Here is a 16,416-nt window from a genome sequence, read left to right on the forward strand (position 1 = left end):
AGATGGGAAAATGGTCACTACCACAGAGGTCAGGATGCACTCGCCAGTGGAGGGATGGGACAAGTCTGGGGCTGCAAAGAGAGAGATCGATGGCCGAGAAAGAGCCATGGGCCACAGTGAAATGCGTGGGAGCACCGGTATTCAAGAGGCTAAGGTCGAGCTGAGCCAACACATGCTCCACGGCCCGACCGCGGTCATCGGAGACAGTCCCACCCCATAGAGGGTTGTGGGCATTGAAATCGCCTAGAAGCAGCAAAGGTGGCGGAAGTTGAGCCAGCAGTGCAGCCAAGACATGTCGGGGGAGCTCCCCATCCGGAGGAATGTAAACAGAGCAAACAGTAATAGCCGGCGAGAGCTCAACCCTGACAGCGACTGCCTCTAAAGGCGTCTGAAGGGGTACTGGCGAGCTACAGACAGAGTGGTGAACAAAAAGACAAACCCCACCTGACGCTCGTTGACAGGCAGCGCGGTTCTTATAGTATCCCCGATAACCACGAAGGGCGGGGGTCCGCAGTGCCGGAAACCAAGTTTCCTGCAGAGCAATGCAGAGAACAGGGGAATCACTCAGAAGCATCCGGAGCTCAGGCAGGTGGCGGAAATAACCACCGCAGTTCCATTGGAGAATGGAAGCAGGAAGGGACTGGGAGGGCGTGAATGCGACTAAGAGGCAGACAGCGCCTCAGAGCCAACTGCCGCCACCGGGGGAGAGTCAGCCGAGTCCATAGGAGAGGCCCCCAAGGGTTCCGTGAGGGCGAGATCCGCGGCAGAGGCGAGGATCTCCACCTCATCCCCGGAGCCAGGACTAGGTACAGCAGGCGGTGCTGAAACCGCCGGAACGTCCTTCTTCTTGGACACATGCCGTTCCTTCTTCTCACGTCGGCCCTTAGGGTGAGAGGGCTGGGAGAGCTTCTCTGAAGGAGCGTCGGAGGCTGATGACGACGCAGAAGCCCTACGACCAGCAGGTGGCGGAACCTTCAGCCACTGGCTGACATCCGGCTGGGTAGGAGAAGAAACGGAGGAAGGGAGAGCCCCGAGGGACCCCTTCCGCGAGAGAGGAACCGGCGGAGGCAACGCCGGCGGAGAAGGAGGGGGAGGGATGGAGCCTCCCGGTTGTGGAGCAGATGTCACTCCCGAAGTAAGCGTGGGGGGAGCGACAGAAGAGGGTTTGCCCCCAACTGCTAAGGGGGCAACAGAGGAAGGCTTGCCCCCAGGCACGAGGGGGGCAGACAGAGATACACGGCCCCGAGGGCCCACTGAAGGCGGCACAGATGAGGTGACAACCGTCGCTCGCGTGGGCGACGATAACGTGGCTGCAGCATAAGATGTTCGAATGGAAGCAGGATACAACCTTTCATATTTCTGTTTAGCCTCTCGATAAGTAAGCCGGTCCAGGGTCTTAAATTCCATTATCTTCCGCTCCTTATGAAGAACGGGGCAATCCGGCGAGCATGGAGAGTGGTGCTCCCCACAGTTGACACATACAGGCGGAGGCGCACATGGAGAATCAGGATGAGAGGGGCGTCCGCAATCTCGACATGTAGCGCTGGATGGGCAACGGGAGGACATATGCCCAAACTTCCAGCACTGGAAGCAACGCATCGGGGGAGGCACGTATGGCTTGACGTCGCAACGGTAAACCATCACCTTGACCTTCTCGGGCAAGACATCACCCTCGAAGGCCAAGATAAAGGCACCGGTGCCCACCCTGTTTGTCTTGGGTCCTCTACGTACACGACGGACAAAATGCACACCACGTCGTTCCAAGTCGGCTCTCAGCTCGTCATCGGATTGCAACAAGAGGTCACGATGGTAAATAATCCCCTGGACCATATTTAAGCTACTGTGGGGAGTGACGGTAACAGGGACGTCACCCAGCTTATCGCACAAGAGCAACGCTCGTGACTGGGCTGGGGAGGACGTCTTGAGGAGGATGGACCCATTCCTCATTTTAGACAACCCCGCCACTTCCCCAAACTTATCCTCCAGGTGTTCCACAAAAAACAGAGGCTTCGTCATAAGAAAGGAGTCACCATCAGTCCTGCTGCAGACAAGGTATTGCGGTATGTAAGGCTCCCGCTTGGCACTAGATCGGCGTCCCTCCCATGGCGCAGCCAACGAGGGGAACGACTGAGGGTCATATTGTGCAGCATCAAAGTCGACTCTACCACGCTTAGAGACGCTGGTGGCCGTGCGACCACCAGCTTGGTGTGATTTATTGCGCTTCATTGCGCCACATCCGCCCAGATGCCACCTACTCCGAACGAGGGCTCTCCCCAAGGGCGCCACCCAGCCAAAGCAACGGGTACCTGGCCGATATCCCGTTGCCTGGAGTCCCCGTGCCCCAGACATGATGGGCACATACTCCTTGGCATGCATGGGGAGGAAACAGCTCTGGCATCTGTAGTGCGATCCCTGCGTGGTCAGGGGGCTACCACCAAGAGGGTACATGACGACCCCACCACAACGGACTGGCTACCGTGCTGGATTTTAGGTGTTGAAAGGGTCCACAGTTGTCGTAGGCGCTAAGAAGAAGAGTGCGCACAAGGCGAGAATGGGACAACCCAGAAGATGTTGGGCGTAGTCTCCCCGCCCCCCCCCCCCCCCCACACGACAATAGGTAACATGCAAGATGGTGGAGCATGATGGACCAATAGAAAAACACCACGTAAGGTGTCCTTCCCCAAATGGCACGCACTAACATCGGAAATTTGGAAAAAAAAAGGAGGTCAAACTCAAGAGGGGACCATCACAGAAGGCCGAAACGTTTGAGACTCCTTTTAGTCGCCTCTTACGACAGGCAGGAATACTGCGGGCCTATTCTTACCCCCGAACCCGCAGGGGGGTGAAAAAATGAGGAAGACTAAATGTGCAAATAGAGGACTGAATGCAAAATATTCAGAACTAGAAGACATATTCAAAGGGATTCAAGGACACTGTCGAAATGCACTGGAATTAATACAAAAATGATCCACAAGCTAGGGCTATAGTTGAACTTAACAGACTCTAAGAGTGGAGTTGGTTGGTGCTACAGCTTTATGAAGCATCTCGAACACAGCATGCGAATCAAAACCAAAATATCTCAGAGAATTTTACAAGAGTATGTTATCTTTCCATCACTTTATTATTAAACATTGAAAGAAAACCTGTGTGGAACTAGGCCAAACAGGGAATATGGATGAAACTCCTCTAGCTATAAAAAGAAGTGGACATGAAAAAAATGCACTACACTATTGTCCTCTCATGTTGTGCTGACGGTACTAAACTTAATCCTATGATCATTTTAAAGCGCAAAACAATGGCAAAACATTATGAAATACCACCAGGTGATGGTGTTCATGTCTATGATGAGGGTTGGATGGACGAGATTGGTAAGAAATTACGTATTAACAGAGTGTGGGAGAGAAGGAAAGGTGCTTTATTGAGGAAGAGTTCTCTTCTTGTTTTAGATAAGTTCAGTAGTCATTTGAAAAATTATGTGAAAGAGAAACTGAGAAGGGAAATACAGAGCTTGCTGTTATTCCAGGAGGACTTACTTCATGATTGTAAGCCCCCTTGATTTCTTGCTAAACAAACCATTTAAAGAGCATATGAGAAAGGGCTGGAACAAATGGATGATGGATGAAATCTAACATGAATTTTTGCCGAAGGGAGCTTTAAAATGACCTACAATCAAACAAGGGTGTCATTGGACAAAACAGTTATGGTCTAGAGTGAGATAAGACATTATTGTTAAACCTTTCAAGAGGTGCGGCATAATTAACTCTCTCGATGGCAGTGAAAACCATCTTACACATGAAGAGGACAATGACGATGATGAATAGGATGCAGAAGAAGAAAGTTCAGATGACGATTTTATGGGATTTTAAAGGTCATTTCGGTTTTGTTGTGGTCTTCAGTCCTGAGACTGGTTTGATGCAGCTCTCCATGCTACCCAATCCTGTGCAAGTTTCTTCATCTCCCAGTACCTACTGCAACCTACATCCTTCTGAATCTGCTAAGTGTATTCATCTCTTGGTCTCCCTCTACGATTCTTACCCTCCACGCTGCCCTCCAATGCTAAATTTGTGATCCCTTGATGCCTCAGAACATGTCCTACCAACCGGTCCCTGCTTCTCGTCAAGTTGTGCCACAAACTCCTCTTCTCCCCAATTCTATTCAATACCTCCTCATTAGTTATGTGATCTACCCATCTAATCTTCAGCATTCTTCTGTAGCACCACATTTCGAAAGCTTCTATTCTCTTCCTGTCCAAACTATTTATTGTCCATGTTTCACTTCCATACATGGCTACACTCCATAAAATACTTTCAGAAACGACTTCCTGACACTTAAATCTACACTCGATGTTAACAAATTTCTCTTCTTCAGAAACACTTTCCTTGCCATTGCCAGTCTACATTTTACATCTTCTCGACTTCGACCATCATCAGTCATTTTGCTCCCCAAATAGCAAAACTCCTTTACTAATTCAAGTGTCTCATTTCCTAATCTAATTCCCTCAGCATCAACAGATTTTATTTGACTACATTCCATTATCCTCGTTTTGCTTTTGTTTATTTTCATCTTATATCCTCCTTTCAAGACACTGTCCATTCCGTTCAACTGCTCTTCCAAGTCCTTTGCTGTCTCTGACAGAATTACAATGCCATCGGCGAACCTCAAAGTTTTTATTTCTTCTCCATGGATTTTAATACCTACTCCGAACTTTTCTTTTGTTTCCTTTACTGCTTGCTCAATATACAGATTGAATGACATTGGGGAAAGGCTACAACCCTGTCTCACTCCCTTCCCAACGACTGCTTCCCTTTCATGCCCCTCGACTCTTATAACTGCCATCTGGTTTCTGTAAAAACTGTAAATAGCCGTTCGCTCCCTGTATTTTACCCCTGCAAAAGCTTCCTCTAAGTCTACAAATGCTAGAAATGTAGGTTTGCCTTTCCTTAATCTTTCTTCTAAGATAAGTCGTAAGGTCAGTATTGCCTCACGTGTTCCAATATTTCTACGAAATCCAAACTGATCTTCTCCAAGGTCGGTTTCTACCAGTTTTTCCATTCGTCTGTAAAGAATTCGCTAATCTATCTGATACCTTTTAGTATCTCTGGGATTCTGCGATGTATACAACCCTCCTTTATGATTCTTGAACCAAGTGTTAGCTATGATTAAGTTATGCTCTGTGCAAAATTCTACCAGACGGTTTCCTCTTTCATTTCTTACCCCCAACCCATATTCACCTACTATGTTTCCTTCTCTCCCTTTTCCTACACTCGAATTCCAGTCACCCATGACTATTAAATTTTTGTCTCCCTTCACCATCTAAATAATTTCTTTTATCTCATCATACATTTAATCAATTTCTTCATCATCTGCAGAGCTAGTTGGCATATAAACTTGTACTACTGTAGTAGGCATGGGCTTCGTGTCTATCTTGGCCACAATAATGCGTTCACTATGCTGTTTGTAGTAGCTTACCCGCACTCCTATTTTTTATTCATTATTAAACCTACTCCTGCATTATCCCTATTTGATTTTAAATTTATAAACCTGTATTCATCTGACCAAAAGTCTTGTTCCTCCTGCCACCGAACTTCACTAATTCCCATTATATCTAACTTTAACCTATCCATTTCCCTTTCTAAATTTTCTAACCTACCTGACCGATTAAGGGATCTGACATTCCACGCTCCGATCCGTAGAACGCCAGTTTTCTTTCTCCTGATAACAATGTTCTCTTGAGTAGTCCCTGCCCAGAGATCCGAATGGGGGACTATTTTACCTCCGGAATATTTTACCCAAGAGGACGCCATCATCATTTAACCATACAGTAAAGTTGCATGCCCTCGGGAAAAATTACGGCTGTAGTTTCCCCTTGCTTTCAGCCGTTCGCAGTACCAGCACAGCAAGGCCGTTTTGGTTATTGTTACAAGGGCAGATCAGTCAATCATCCAGACCGTTGCCCCTGCAACTACTGAAAAGGCTGCTGCCCCTCTTCAGGAACCACATGTTTGTCTGGCCTCTCAACAGATACCCCTCCGTTGTGGTTGCACCTACGGTACGGCCATCTGTATCGCTGAGGCACGCAAGCCTCCCCACCAGCGGCAAGGTCCATGGTTCATGGGGGGGGGGGGATTTCGGTTTTATGAACTAGGAATTTGTGTGTGTCTGGCTTTGCAATCTAATAATAAAAAAATGGTGAAAAATAATATTATTTAAATAAAATTGCTTACAAATTGAGGTGCATCTTACAGTCCATAGTGTCTTATAGTCCATAAAATATGGTATCTTGCACATCTTCCATTCCAACCCAGTTATTGGCATTTTTTGTTTTATCAGAAATTGAGCCAACTATGAAAGTGGCCACATAATACAGCAACCTCACCATGCAAATCATTAATGACATTTTGAAATTTTACTTCATTCATAGTTTATGATAACACAAAATTTTCCTACTTACACTCCAATAAGAAACATGTGAGAAGTAAACCTCACATCTGACAAGGAAGTCACAGCATTCACCATTTCAATTTTCTGAAGCTTGCGACACACATCATAGTATGCAAAAACTAAGTACCATGTTTACACAAGTCACATTTAGCACAATCCAATGTAAAACAAAATGACTTACCCCAGTTTTCAAGTCAACATTAAACCAGTTAGGAACATAAACCATTTTAAACCTCTTTTTTATTTCCTCCTCAAAATCAACTTGTCCAAGATCTTCAATTTTACAAGCCTGTAAAAAAAGGTGCTGACATGTCTCAACGTGTTAGGCTAAGCACAAACATTTAGTGTTGAACAGATGATCACCTACCTTTAAAACATCGTAAACCATTACATTGTTCTCAGTGTCTTTTGTCAAAATGTGTCTCTTGTCATTTAGTATGTGGTAATGTCTCACTGCAGGCCCACCTTTTATAACTGGATCAGGTTTTAGGTTCAAAGGCTTGAGACCATCATCATCTGCAGTATCTCCCACTGCATCTCTTTTTGACAGCAGCTACGGAAAAGAAGACAATTATAACAAGTCATAATTTGTTGTTAGTATACTCTACAGAAGTAACCTGCAATCGCTGCTTCTCTCAATGTATAACCCAACTATTTCTTCATGCTTTAAGGCTTTCTTTCATGCTGGGAGTTATAGAACACACTGTATGAATGAATGCCCCATCCTCCTGCAATTTGGGTACTTTCTCACATAATGTAGCCAATCAACTGGGAGAATCCCAATAAAAACAGGTCACAACCTTTTGTAATGATACATAGAAAAATTTCTGTGCCACTGTCTTAGTGTTCATAAAGGTTATAGATGTATACTTACATTTAGCATTGTTCTACACCAACAGTAACCAAAACAGAAGGCATATCGGCTATCGAGAGATGCGTAATGTACAAATATTTTTTGCACGTTATAGTTTGAATGTTTCATGAATTGCTTAATGAGTAGTGCAATACATTTGTATGTAATTAAGAGTTATCAACACAAATACAAAAAAGCCACTGCTTTTAAAAGATTATGAAAATTTCTCCAAGTACGCTTTTCTTCACTGCTGAACTACAGGATGTTGCTATTATTCAAGAAGCCTATGTCAAACTGTAACCTCCAAGTAACTACATGCATCATAAAAAAAGGCTATTGCATTCATAACCCCTAAATAAAAGTGACAGTAAGACAGCTCCCTGAATTACCTGGGGACTTGAAACCAAATGCAGGGCAAACAGCTTCCATCCATTGCTTAGATCACTGTTTCAGGCATGTCGGCTCCTCTAGAGTAAACCATCAGAGCACATGATCAGTTGGGTTCTTTTTAAAATGTTCCAAAGATTTCTTAGAAATCTTTCATATTTTGTTAGAAGTATGATGGAAAGAGAAGGTAGCAGGGGACCTATGGGAGAAAGGAGGCTTGGAGAAGAAGCACTGGATAGGCATTTATGGAGAGAAGGATCCAGCAAAGCAACGCTGACCCCACATGACGTGGGAAAAGGCTGAGATAATGATGATGATTTTATTAGAATTCAACAAAAGCAACAAGCATCCTGTAAAACTCTTCTCACTGGTAATTCTGTGTTTAATATGTACTGTATTTATTCTTCTACATCTGAAGTGTTGGTTATCTGATTTATAGAATGGAATACTAAATAGTTGCAATACTTATTAAAACAAGGAAAATAAGCAAGTCCAATAAACATGTGTTCTGAAACTCATCCTTTCTGAGATCTGAATACTTTTATATACCAAGAGCTAGAGCTGAAAGACATTTGGTTGGGTATAAAGTGCACAGTCACTGCACTGGCGACCTTTTAGCATTATCAGCAGAGTGCCTTGATGTCTTTCTGTACCACAACACTCAACTACAAAATAATCAGAGCATTAGGGAATCTGCAATAAGTTGTGTTATTCAGGCTGTGCTGTACTGTAGCTTCAGTTATGTTAATGTGTATTACAGTACGCTAAATTACTAACGACTGAGTATGTGCCATGACGTTCTACATATATACACCGGCTTTTCAGAGCATCCTCCTACAGGCCAACAGCAAATTAGAACAGCATGCCACCCTCCACCTCAAAAAACTATCCAATCTCCTGGTTTCCCACCTCTGGAAAGGCAACTAACTCACCCTCCACAACCTTTCCAGCAAACCTCCCCACAACGCCCCCATTAAGTTTTATTTACATTTCCTCCGCAAACATGACTTCGCCCTAGCCAGATTAAGCTCCCATATTTTATTTACTCAGGCTTGTCTGACATTTGGTATTACCCCCAAAGGCCTCACACAAAGTTCCCATCTCTGGCTGTAACCCTTCTTTCCATCAGTCCCTATATCAATTCCAAACTGAACAATCCATAGCCCTCACCTGCCTAATCCTTCACCTACACATCAACTCAGCCAATGAACACACTTGTCAACTCCTATCCCTAATAAAAGTCCTCAATCTTTCCTCTCCCACATCCACACCGGCTGTTCAGAGCATCCTCCTACAGGCCAACCGCAAATTAGAACAGCATGCCACCCTCCACCTCAAAAAACCATCCAATCTCCTGGTTTCCCACCCCCGGAAAGGCAACTCACTCACACTCCACAACCTTTCCAGCAAACCTCAACCTCCTCTCATTGCACACAGACCCAGTGTCTCCCATCTACTCAATCTCCCACTTCCAGCTCCACTCCCCCAAAAACCTCAAAATTCTAATTAACCCAATCTGGAACCACAACACCCTAATTCAGTAGTTAACCTTTCCTCCAAACCTCTCTCATATCCGGAACCTCTGTCCTATCCAAAGGCCTCACCCTCAGCCCTACTCCCAGATTCAACCAAACAGCTCTCATCAAAGATTTACTGTCCTACACTCGTACTGTCTGCTGGAAATATCACTTTGCGACGAAGAAAAATAATCCTAATCCTACTCCTAATGATCCAACTCCCCACGACACTATCAAAATTGAACCCTGCCTGGAACAGTTCCGTCCTCCGTCACAGCGGGACCCACCTCCTCTTCCTCAAAATCACCCTCTCCAAACCTTCCAGGAATTTCTCACTTCCAGCCTTGCCTCTCAATCCTTCTTAAAAAACCTTAATCCTACTCCCAACATCACCACAGCTGAAGCCCAGGCTATACGTGATCTGAAGGCTGACCGATCCATCATCATTCTTCCTGCGGACAAGGGTTCCATGACCGCGGTACTTGATTGTCGGGAGTATGTGGCTGAGGGACTGCGTCAGCTTTCAGACAACACTACATACAAAGTTTGCCAAGGTAATCCCATTCCTTATATCCAGGCAGAGCTTCAAGGAATCCTCAGAATCTTAAGCCCCCTACAAAACCTTTCACCTGACTCCATCCACCTCCTGACCCCACCGACACCCCGCACCCCTACCTTCTACCTACTTCCTAAAATCCACAAACCCAATCATCCCGGCCGCCCCATTGTAGCTGGTTACCAAGCCCCCACAGAACGTATCTCTGCCTACATAGATCAACATCTTCAACCCATTACATGCAGTCTCCCATCCTTCATCAAAGACACCAACCACTTTCTCGAACGCCTGGAATCCTTACCTAATCTGTTACCTCCGGAAACCATCCTTGTAACCATTGATGCCACTTCCATATACACAAATATTCCGTACATCCAGGGCCTCGCTGCGATGGAGCATTTCCTTTCACGCCGATCACCTGCCACCCTACCTAAAACCTCTTTCCTCATCACCTTAGCCAGCTTCATCCTGACCCACAACTTCTTCACTTTTGAAGGCCAGACATACCAACAATTAAAGGGAACAGCCATGGGTACCAGGATGGCCCCCTCGTACGCCAACCTATTTATGGGTCGCTTAGAGGAACCCTTCTTGGTTACCCAGGCCTGCCAACCCAAAGTTTGGTACAGATTTATTGATGACATCTTCATGATCTGGACTCACAGTGAAGAAATACTCCAGAATTTCCTCTCCAACCTCAACTCCCTTGGTTCCATCAGATTCACCTGGTCCTACTCCAAATCCCATGCCACTTTCCTTGATGTTGACCTCCATCTATCCAATAGCCAGCTTCACACGTCCGTCCACATCAAACCCACCAACAAGCAACAGTACCTCCATTATGACAGCTGCCACCCATTCCACATCAAACAGTCCCTTCTGTACAGCCTAGGTCTTCGTGGCAAACGAATCTGCTCCAGTCCTGATTCCCTGAACCATTACACCAACAACCTGAAAACAGCCTTCGCATCCCGCAACTACCCTCCCGACCTGGTACAGAAGCAAATAACCAGAGCCACTTCCTCATCCCCTCAAACCCACAACCTCCCACAGAAGAACCCCAAAAAGTGCCCCACTTGTGACAGGATACTTTCCGGGACTGGATCAGACTCTGAATGTGGCTCTCCAGCAGGGATACGACTTCCTCAAATCCTGCCCTCAAATGAGATCCATCCTTCATGAAATCCTCCCCACTCCACCAAGAGTGTCTTTCCGCCGTCCACCTAACCTTCGTAACCTCTTAGTTCATCCCTATGAAATCCCCAAACCACCTTCCCTACCCTCTGGCTCCTACCCTTGTAACTGCCCCTGGTGTAAAACCTGTCCCGTGCACCCTCCCACCACCACCTACTCCAGTCCTGTAACCCGGAAGGTGTACACGATCAAAGGCAGAGCCACGTGTGAAAGCACCCACGTGATTTACCAACTGACCTGCCTACACTGTGAAGCTTTCTATGTGGGAATGACCAGCAACAAACTGTCCATTCGCATGAACAGACACAGGCAGACAGTGTTTGTTGGTAATGAGGATCACCCTGTGGCTAAATATGCCTTGGTGCACGGCCAGCACATCTTGGCACAGTGTTACACCGTCCGGGTTATCTGGATACTTCCCACTAACACCAACCTATCAGAACTCCGGGGATGGGAACTTGCCCTTCAATATATCCTCTCTTCCCGTTACCCACCTGGCCTAAACCTCCGCTAATTTCAAGTTGCCGCCCCTCGTACATCACTTGTCACCCAACAACATCTTTGCCTCTGTACTTCCGCCTCGACTGACATCTCTGTCTAAACTCTTTGCCTTTACAATGTCTGCTTGTGTCTGTATATGTGCGGATGGATAGGTGTGAGTGTGCGACTGTATACCTGTCCCTTTTTCCCCTTAAGGTAAATCTTTCCACTCCCGGAATTGGAATGACTCCTTACTCTCTCCCTTAAAACCCACCTCCTTTTGTCTTTCCCTCTCCTTCCCTCTTTCCTGATGAAGCAACCATGGGTTGCGAAAGCTTGAATTTTGTGTGTGTGTTTGTGATTGTTAGTGTCTCTTATCAACATACCAACGCTTTCGTTTGGTAAGTTACATCATCTTTATTTTTAGATAAAAATTACTTCACTTTGATGTTTACGGTATTGTGCTATTTGTACATACAAACAGTTCAGTTAATTTTCTTTTTTCTTTCCCATCACTTGTTAGCAATGGAAAACTAATACTTCACAAGTGATGGGGTGGATATGATTTCCATCGATCATATAGCAAATGGAAGTAACCTGTAAACCTCTTAATTTAAACTGAATAATATCTGAGGCAGAGTGCAACTGGAGAAGCTGTTCAGATGGCTTTTCCAGTGTCTCAAAGTGACAGATTCCCTAGGACCCCAAAGGTAACAGCGGAAGGGCTCGTTATGTTTGCAAACCAGATATGGAGGAGCTACAGCACTGCAGATGTGTGCCCTAATCACCTTGGGTTCACATGGTTGGGTGTGTAAGAGACAGCAGGTGAATAAATTTTGCGCAGTTTGCCAAAGATGACTGGCACTACCTCACCTATAGACACAACTGCCTATGTGGCTTTTTCAGACACTTGGAACTTGAGCAGACAGGCATGGACTACGAAGTTGCAGTGTTTGCACGCTTGATGCTCTTGCTTCATGCCTCATGCTGCATTGTGACATTGCTAACAGCTATGTTACTTTAGCTGCATGGAAGTGGGCCACAAGCCCTTTGAGTCACAATTACTGAATGCTCAGCCGATTTGAAAGCGAGTGAGTCTGAGCTGTAGGTGGGTAACAACTGCTGCTCATTCAACTTCACCATGTGCATGCAGTGCTCTCATGTATGTTACATTTAATGGATGAAAATCCTAAAATCAGTGTGGGATGATTATCACCAGCAATACGCACGACTCATCATCTTGCCTGGACTGTACTTCATGAACAAATGCTGTATCCATACTTAGTGTGTCCAGGACCTAAGGCCACAAGACCATGACTGAAGTTCACTTGCAAAAGTGTGCTGCAGATCAAATTTTTACATCTAGGATTTTACACTCCTGGAAATCGAAATAAGAACACCGTGAATTCATTGTCCCAGGAAGGGGAAACTTTATTGACACATTCCTGGGGTCAGATACATCACATGATCACACTGACAGAACCACAGGCACATAGACACAGGCTACAGAGCATGCACAATGTCGGCACTAGTACAGTGTATATCCACCTTTCGCAGCAATGCAGGCTGCTATTCTCCCATGGAGACGATCGTAGAGATGCTGGATGTAGTCCTGTGGAACGGCTTGCCATGCCATTTCCACCTGGCGCCTCAGTTGGACCAGCGTTCGTGCTGGACGTGCAGACCGCGTGAGACGACGCTTCATCCAGTCCCAAACATGCTCAATGGGGGACAGATCCGGAGATCTTGCTGGCCAGGGTAGTTGACTTACACCTTCTAGAGCACGTTGGGTGGCACGGGATACATGCGGACGTGCATTGTCCTGTTGGAACAGCAAGTTCCCTTGCCGGTCTAGGAATGGTAGAACGATGGGTTCGATGACAGTTTGGATGTACCGTGCACTATTCAGTGTCCCCTCGACAATCACCAGTGGTGTACGGCCAGTGTAGGAGATCGCTCCCCACACCATGATGCCGGGTGTTGGCCCTGTGTGCCTCGGTCGTATGCAGTCCTGATTGTGGCGCTCACCTGCACGGCGCCAAACACGCATACGACCATCATTGGCACCAAGGCAGAAGCGACTCTCATCGCTGAAGACGACACGTCTCCATTCGTCCCTCCATTCACGCCTGTCGCAACACCACTGGAGGCGGGCTGCACGATGTTGGGGCGTGAGCGGAAGACGGCCTAACGGTGTGCGGGACCGTAGCCCAGCTTCATGGAGACGGTTGCGAATGGTCCTCGCCGATACCCCAGAGCAACAGCGTCCCTAATTTGCTGGGAAGTGGCGGTGCAGTCCCCTACGGCACTGCGTAGGATCCTACGGTCTTGGCGTGCATCCGTGCGTCGCTGTGGTCCGGTCCCAGGTCGACGGGCACGTGCACCTTCCGCTGACCACTGGCGACAACATCGATGTACTGTGGAGACCTCACGCCCCACGTGTTGAGCAATTCGGCGGTACGTCCACCCGGCCTCCCGCATGCCCACTATACGCCCTCGCTCAAAGTCCGTCAACTGCACATACGGTTCACGTCCACGCTGTCGCGGCATGCTACCAGTGTTAAAGATTGCGATGGAGCTCCGTATGCCACGGCAAACTGGCTGACACTGACGGCGGCGGTGCACAAATGCTGCGCAGCTAGCGCCATTCGACGGCCAACACCGCGGTTCCTGGTGTGTCCGCTGTGCCGTGCGTGTGATCATTGCTTGTACAGCCCTCTCGCAGTGTCCGGAGCAAGTATGGTGGGTCTGACACACCGGTGTCAATGTGTTCTTTTTTCCATTTCCAGGAGTGTATTTACTGTTGAAGGTAGAGTTCACAAAATACAGTGTTCTGAATTTTCATAAACATGATATATGGGCTGACAATCAACCACTATGCGGGCTGGTATTGTTAGCGATGTATTAATAAAGCCGTAAATGTTACCGGAGACATTAAGCAGAGCTGAATATCAGGATTTTCTCAAAACATTGCAGGATATGCCATGTCCGCTGAGATTTTTTAAAAAGGATATTTTAAAACGGACATTTCTTTGCAGACTATAACAAAAAGCTGCAAAATATTCCACACCTTACCTTTACCCATTATTTGTATTGCCTGGTGACTAAATACCTGACTACAAATTCAATGGTTTGGCTTGCCACCCTACGTTGGTGCTAGTAATTTTCCTGACATCTGATGTGACTTTTCACTTTTGGCATTGTTTTTTGTATGTGAAAGTTGTCAAGTTGTACTGTGGTTTGAATTCCTCATTCACTGAATGTCTCTCTGTGAAAACAGTCTTTGTATTGATAACTTAAAAGTAAAACATACTGGCAGTACGTATGTACAGAACAAAGAATATGAAACAAACAACATACCCAGTTTTTTATGGACGATTCAGAAGTAGCGACCCATATTGAAGTCTGATCTGGTCCCATTACCATTTTCAGAACAGGTGCACTTTCTTCACAAATAAGAGTTCGTCGGTCAGGGTTTCGCAAGTCGGTCATGTAAATTTTCTGATCACGTCCTCCAGATATTACATGGCTGAAGTTATCTGTTGTCTGTACACAAACACAACCTTATTGTACAATCCACAACTGTAATGCAAAATTACTGAGAAGAAAACAAATGACTGAAGACATAATATTACACTACTAAACTGAATTATACAGAAAGGAGAAACATACTAAATTACATTTAACAAACAATTAATATTTTTCTCATATAGGCTTCAAAGGATGCTAGCAAAAATCAAAAGTGACTTCTCTCTCTCTCTCTCTCTCTCTCTCTCTCTCTCTCTCTCTCTGTGTGTGTGTGTGTGTGTGTGTGTGTGTGTGTGTGTGTGTGTGTGTGTGTGGCCGCGCGCACACGTTGGGGCTTACAGGCGCTCAACGCTGAGGTTATCAGCACCCTGACACACATTAAAAGAAACAAATAAAAATAAAATTAGTAAAATGGTAGCATACACGCAAAGAAAGTGGGAAAAGATGAAAAATGCTGTATAAGAGAATAAAACGTAAGTAAAATGTGAAAGGAGCGTCAAGCATGCCACAGGAAATTGTCACTGGCTGGCCACTTACGTAAAATATGGGCGAGCTAGTCACCTTGTGAACAAATTGAGACCCTCTCCCTAAAATCTTGGTAAAAACATTGGACAAGTCACAGAACTTTAAAACTTTAATCACTTTCATTTGATTATTTCCTAAAAGAGATGGTAGATCTGCCATCAAGTCAGCTGCATCCCGCTGGTCAGAAAATAAAATGCAATCCAATAAAATGTGGCGAACAGTGATCTGGACACCACAAGCACCACACATTGGAGGGTCCTCTCACTGAAGCAAGAAGCCATGCATCATGGGACTGTGGCCGATGTGAAGACGAGTGAGGAGAACCTCGTCCCGTCTATGTGGCTGGAAGGAAGTACACCACACATGCGTTGTGGGCTTGACTAAACGGAGGTTATTGTCGGTCATGTCCAGCCACTCATCCTCCCAATGACACAAGACTGCTGGGCTCAACAGTGAGGTGAGAGTGTGCAGGGGGATGGCGCACGAAATACTTGTGAGTCGAGACATGTCTCCTTGGTTGCGAGATCTGGCCTTTCATTCCCAGCAATGTCAACGTGCCCTGGAACCCAGCAGAAAGCCACCTCCTTACCCAGTCATTGTAGTTGGTGGAGGGCATCCTGGATGGTCTGGACCATTTTAAGTGCAGGATACAAACATTGCAAAGAGTGAAGGGCACTCAGTGAATCGGAACAGACAAGAAATTTAGGACAGGAAGAGCAGCTCATCTGCTCCAGTGCCTGCAAGGTTATAGACAATTCTGCATCAACGACAGTAAACACTTGAGGCAATCGGACCTTGAAGATACGATCCGGGAAAACAACAGAGCAACCAACAGAATCCCCGTTTCAACCCATCTGTAAAAACAGCTACTTAGTCATGGTGCTGAGATAAAATGGCAGAAAATGTTGCATTAAAAACAGAAGCAGGAGTGCAGT

At 46.1% G+C, this 16,416-nt stretch overlaps 1 protein-coding gene across 1 annotated transcript in view; it reads right to left on the reverse strand.

Moving 5' to 3' along the window:
• LOC126412458 (WD repeat-containing protein 48) overlaps positions 1 to 16,416 on the reverse strand; it is a 169,623-nt gene that overhangs the window by 48,643 nt on the left and 104,564 nt on the right. The window contains exons 6-8 of the mRNA XM_050082066.1: positions 14,789 to 14,974; positions 6,809 to 6,994; positions 6,623 to 6,730 (exon numbers count right to left, since the gene is read on the reverse strand). Of these exons, the coding sequence (XP_049938023.1) occupies positions 6,623 to 6,730; positions 6,809 to 6,994; positions 14,789 to 14,974 (480 nt within the window). The remainder of the gene's footprint in view (positions 1 to 6,622; positions 6,731 to 6,808; positions 6,995 to 14,788; positions 14,975 to 16,416) is intronic.

This window comes from Schistocerca serialis, chromosome 7, assembly GCF_023864345.2.
Source record: "Schistocerca serialis cubense isolate TAMUIC-IGC-003099 chromosome 7, iqSchSeri2.2, whole genome shotgun sequence".
Classification (NCBI taxonomy): Eukaryota; Metazoa; Arthropoda; class Insecta; order Orthoptera; family Acrididae; genus Schistocerca; species Schistocerca serialis.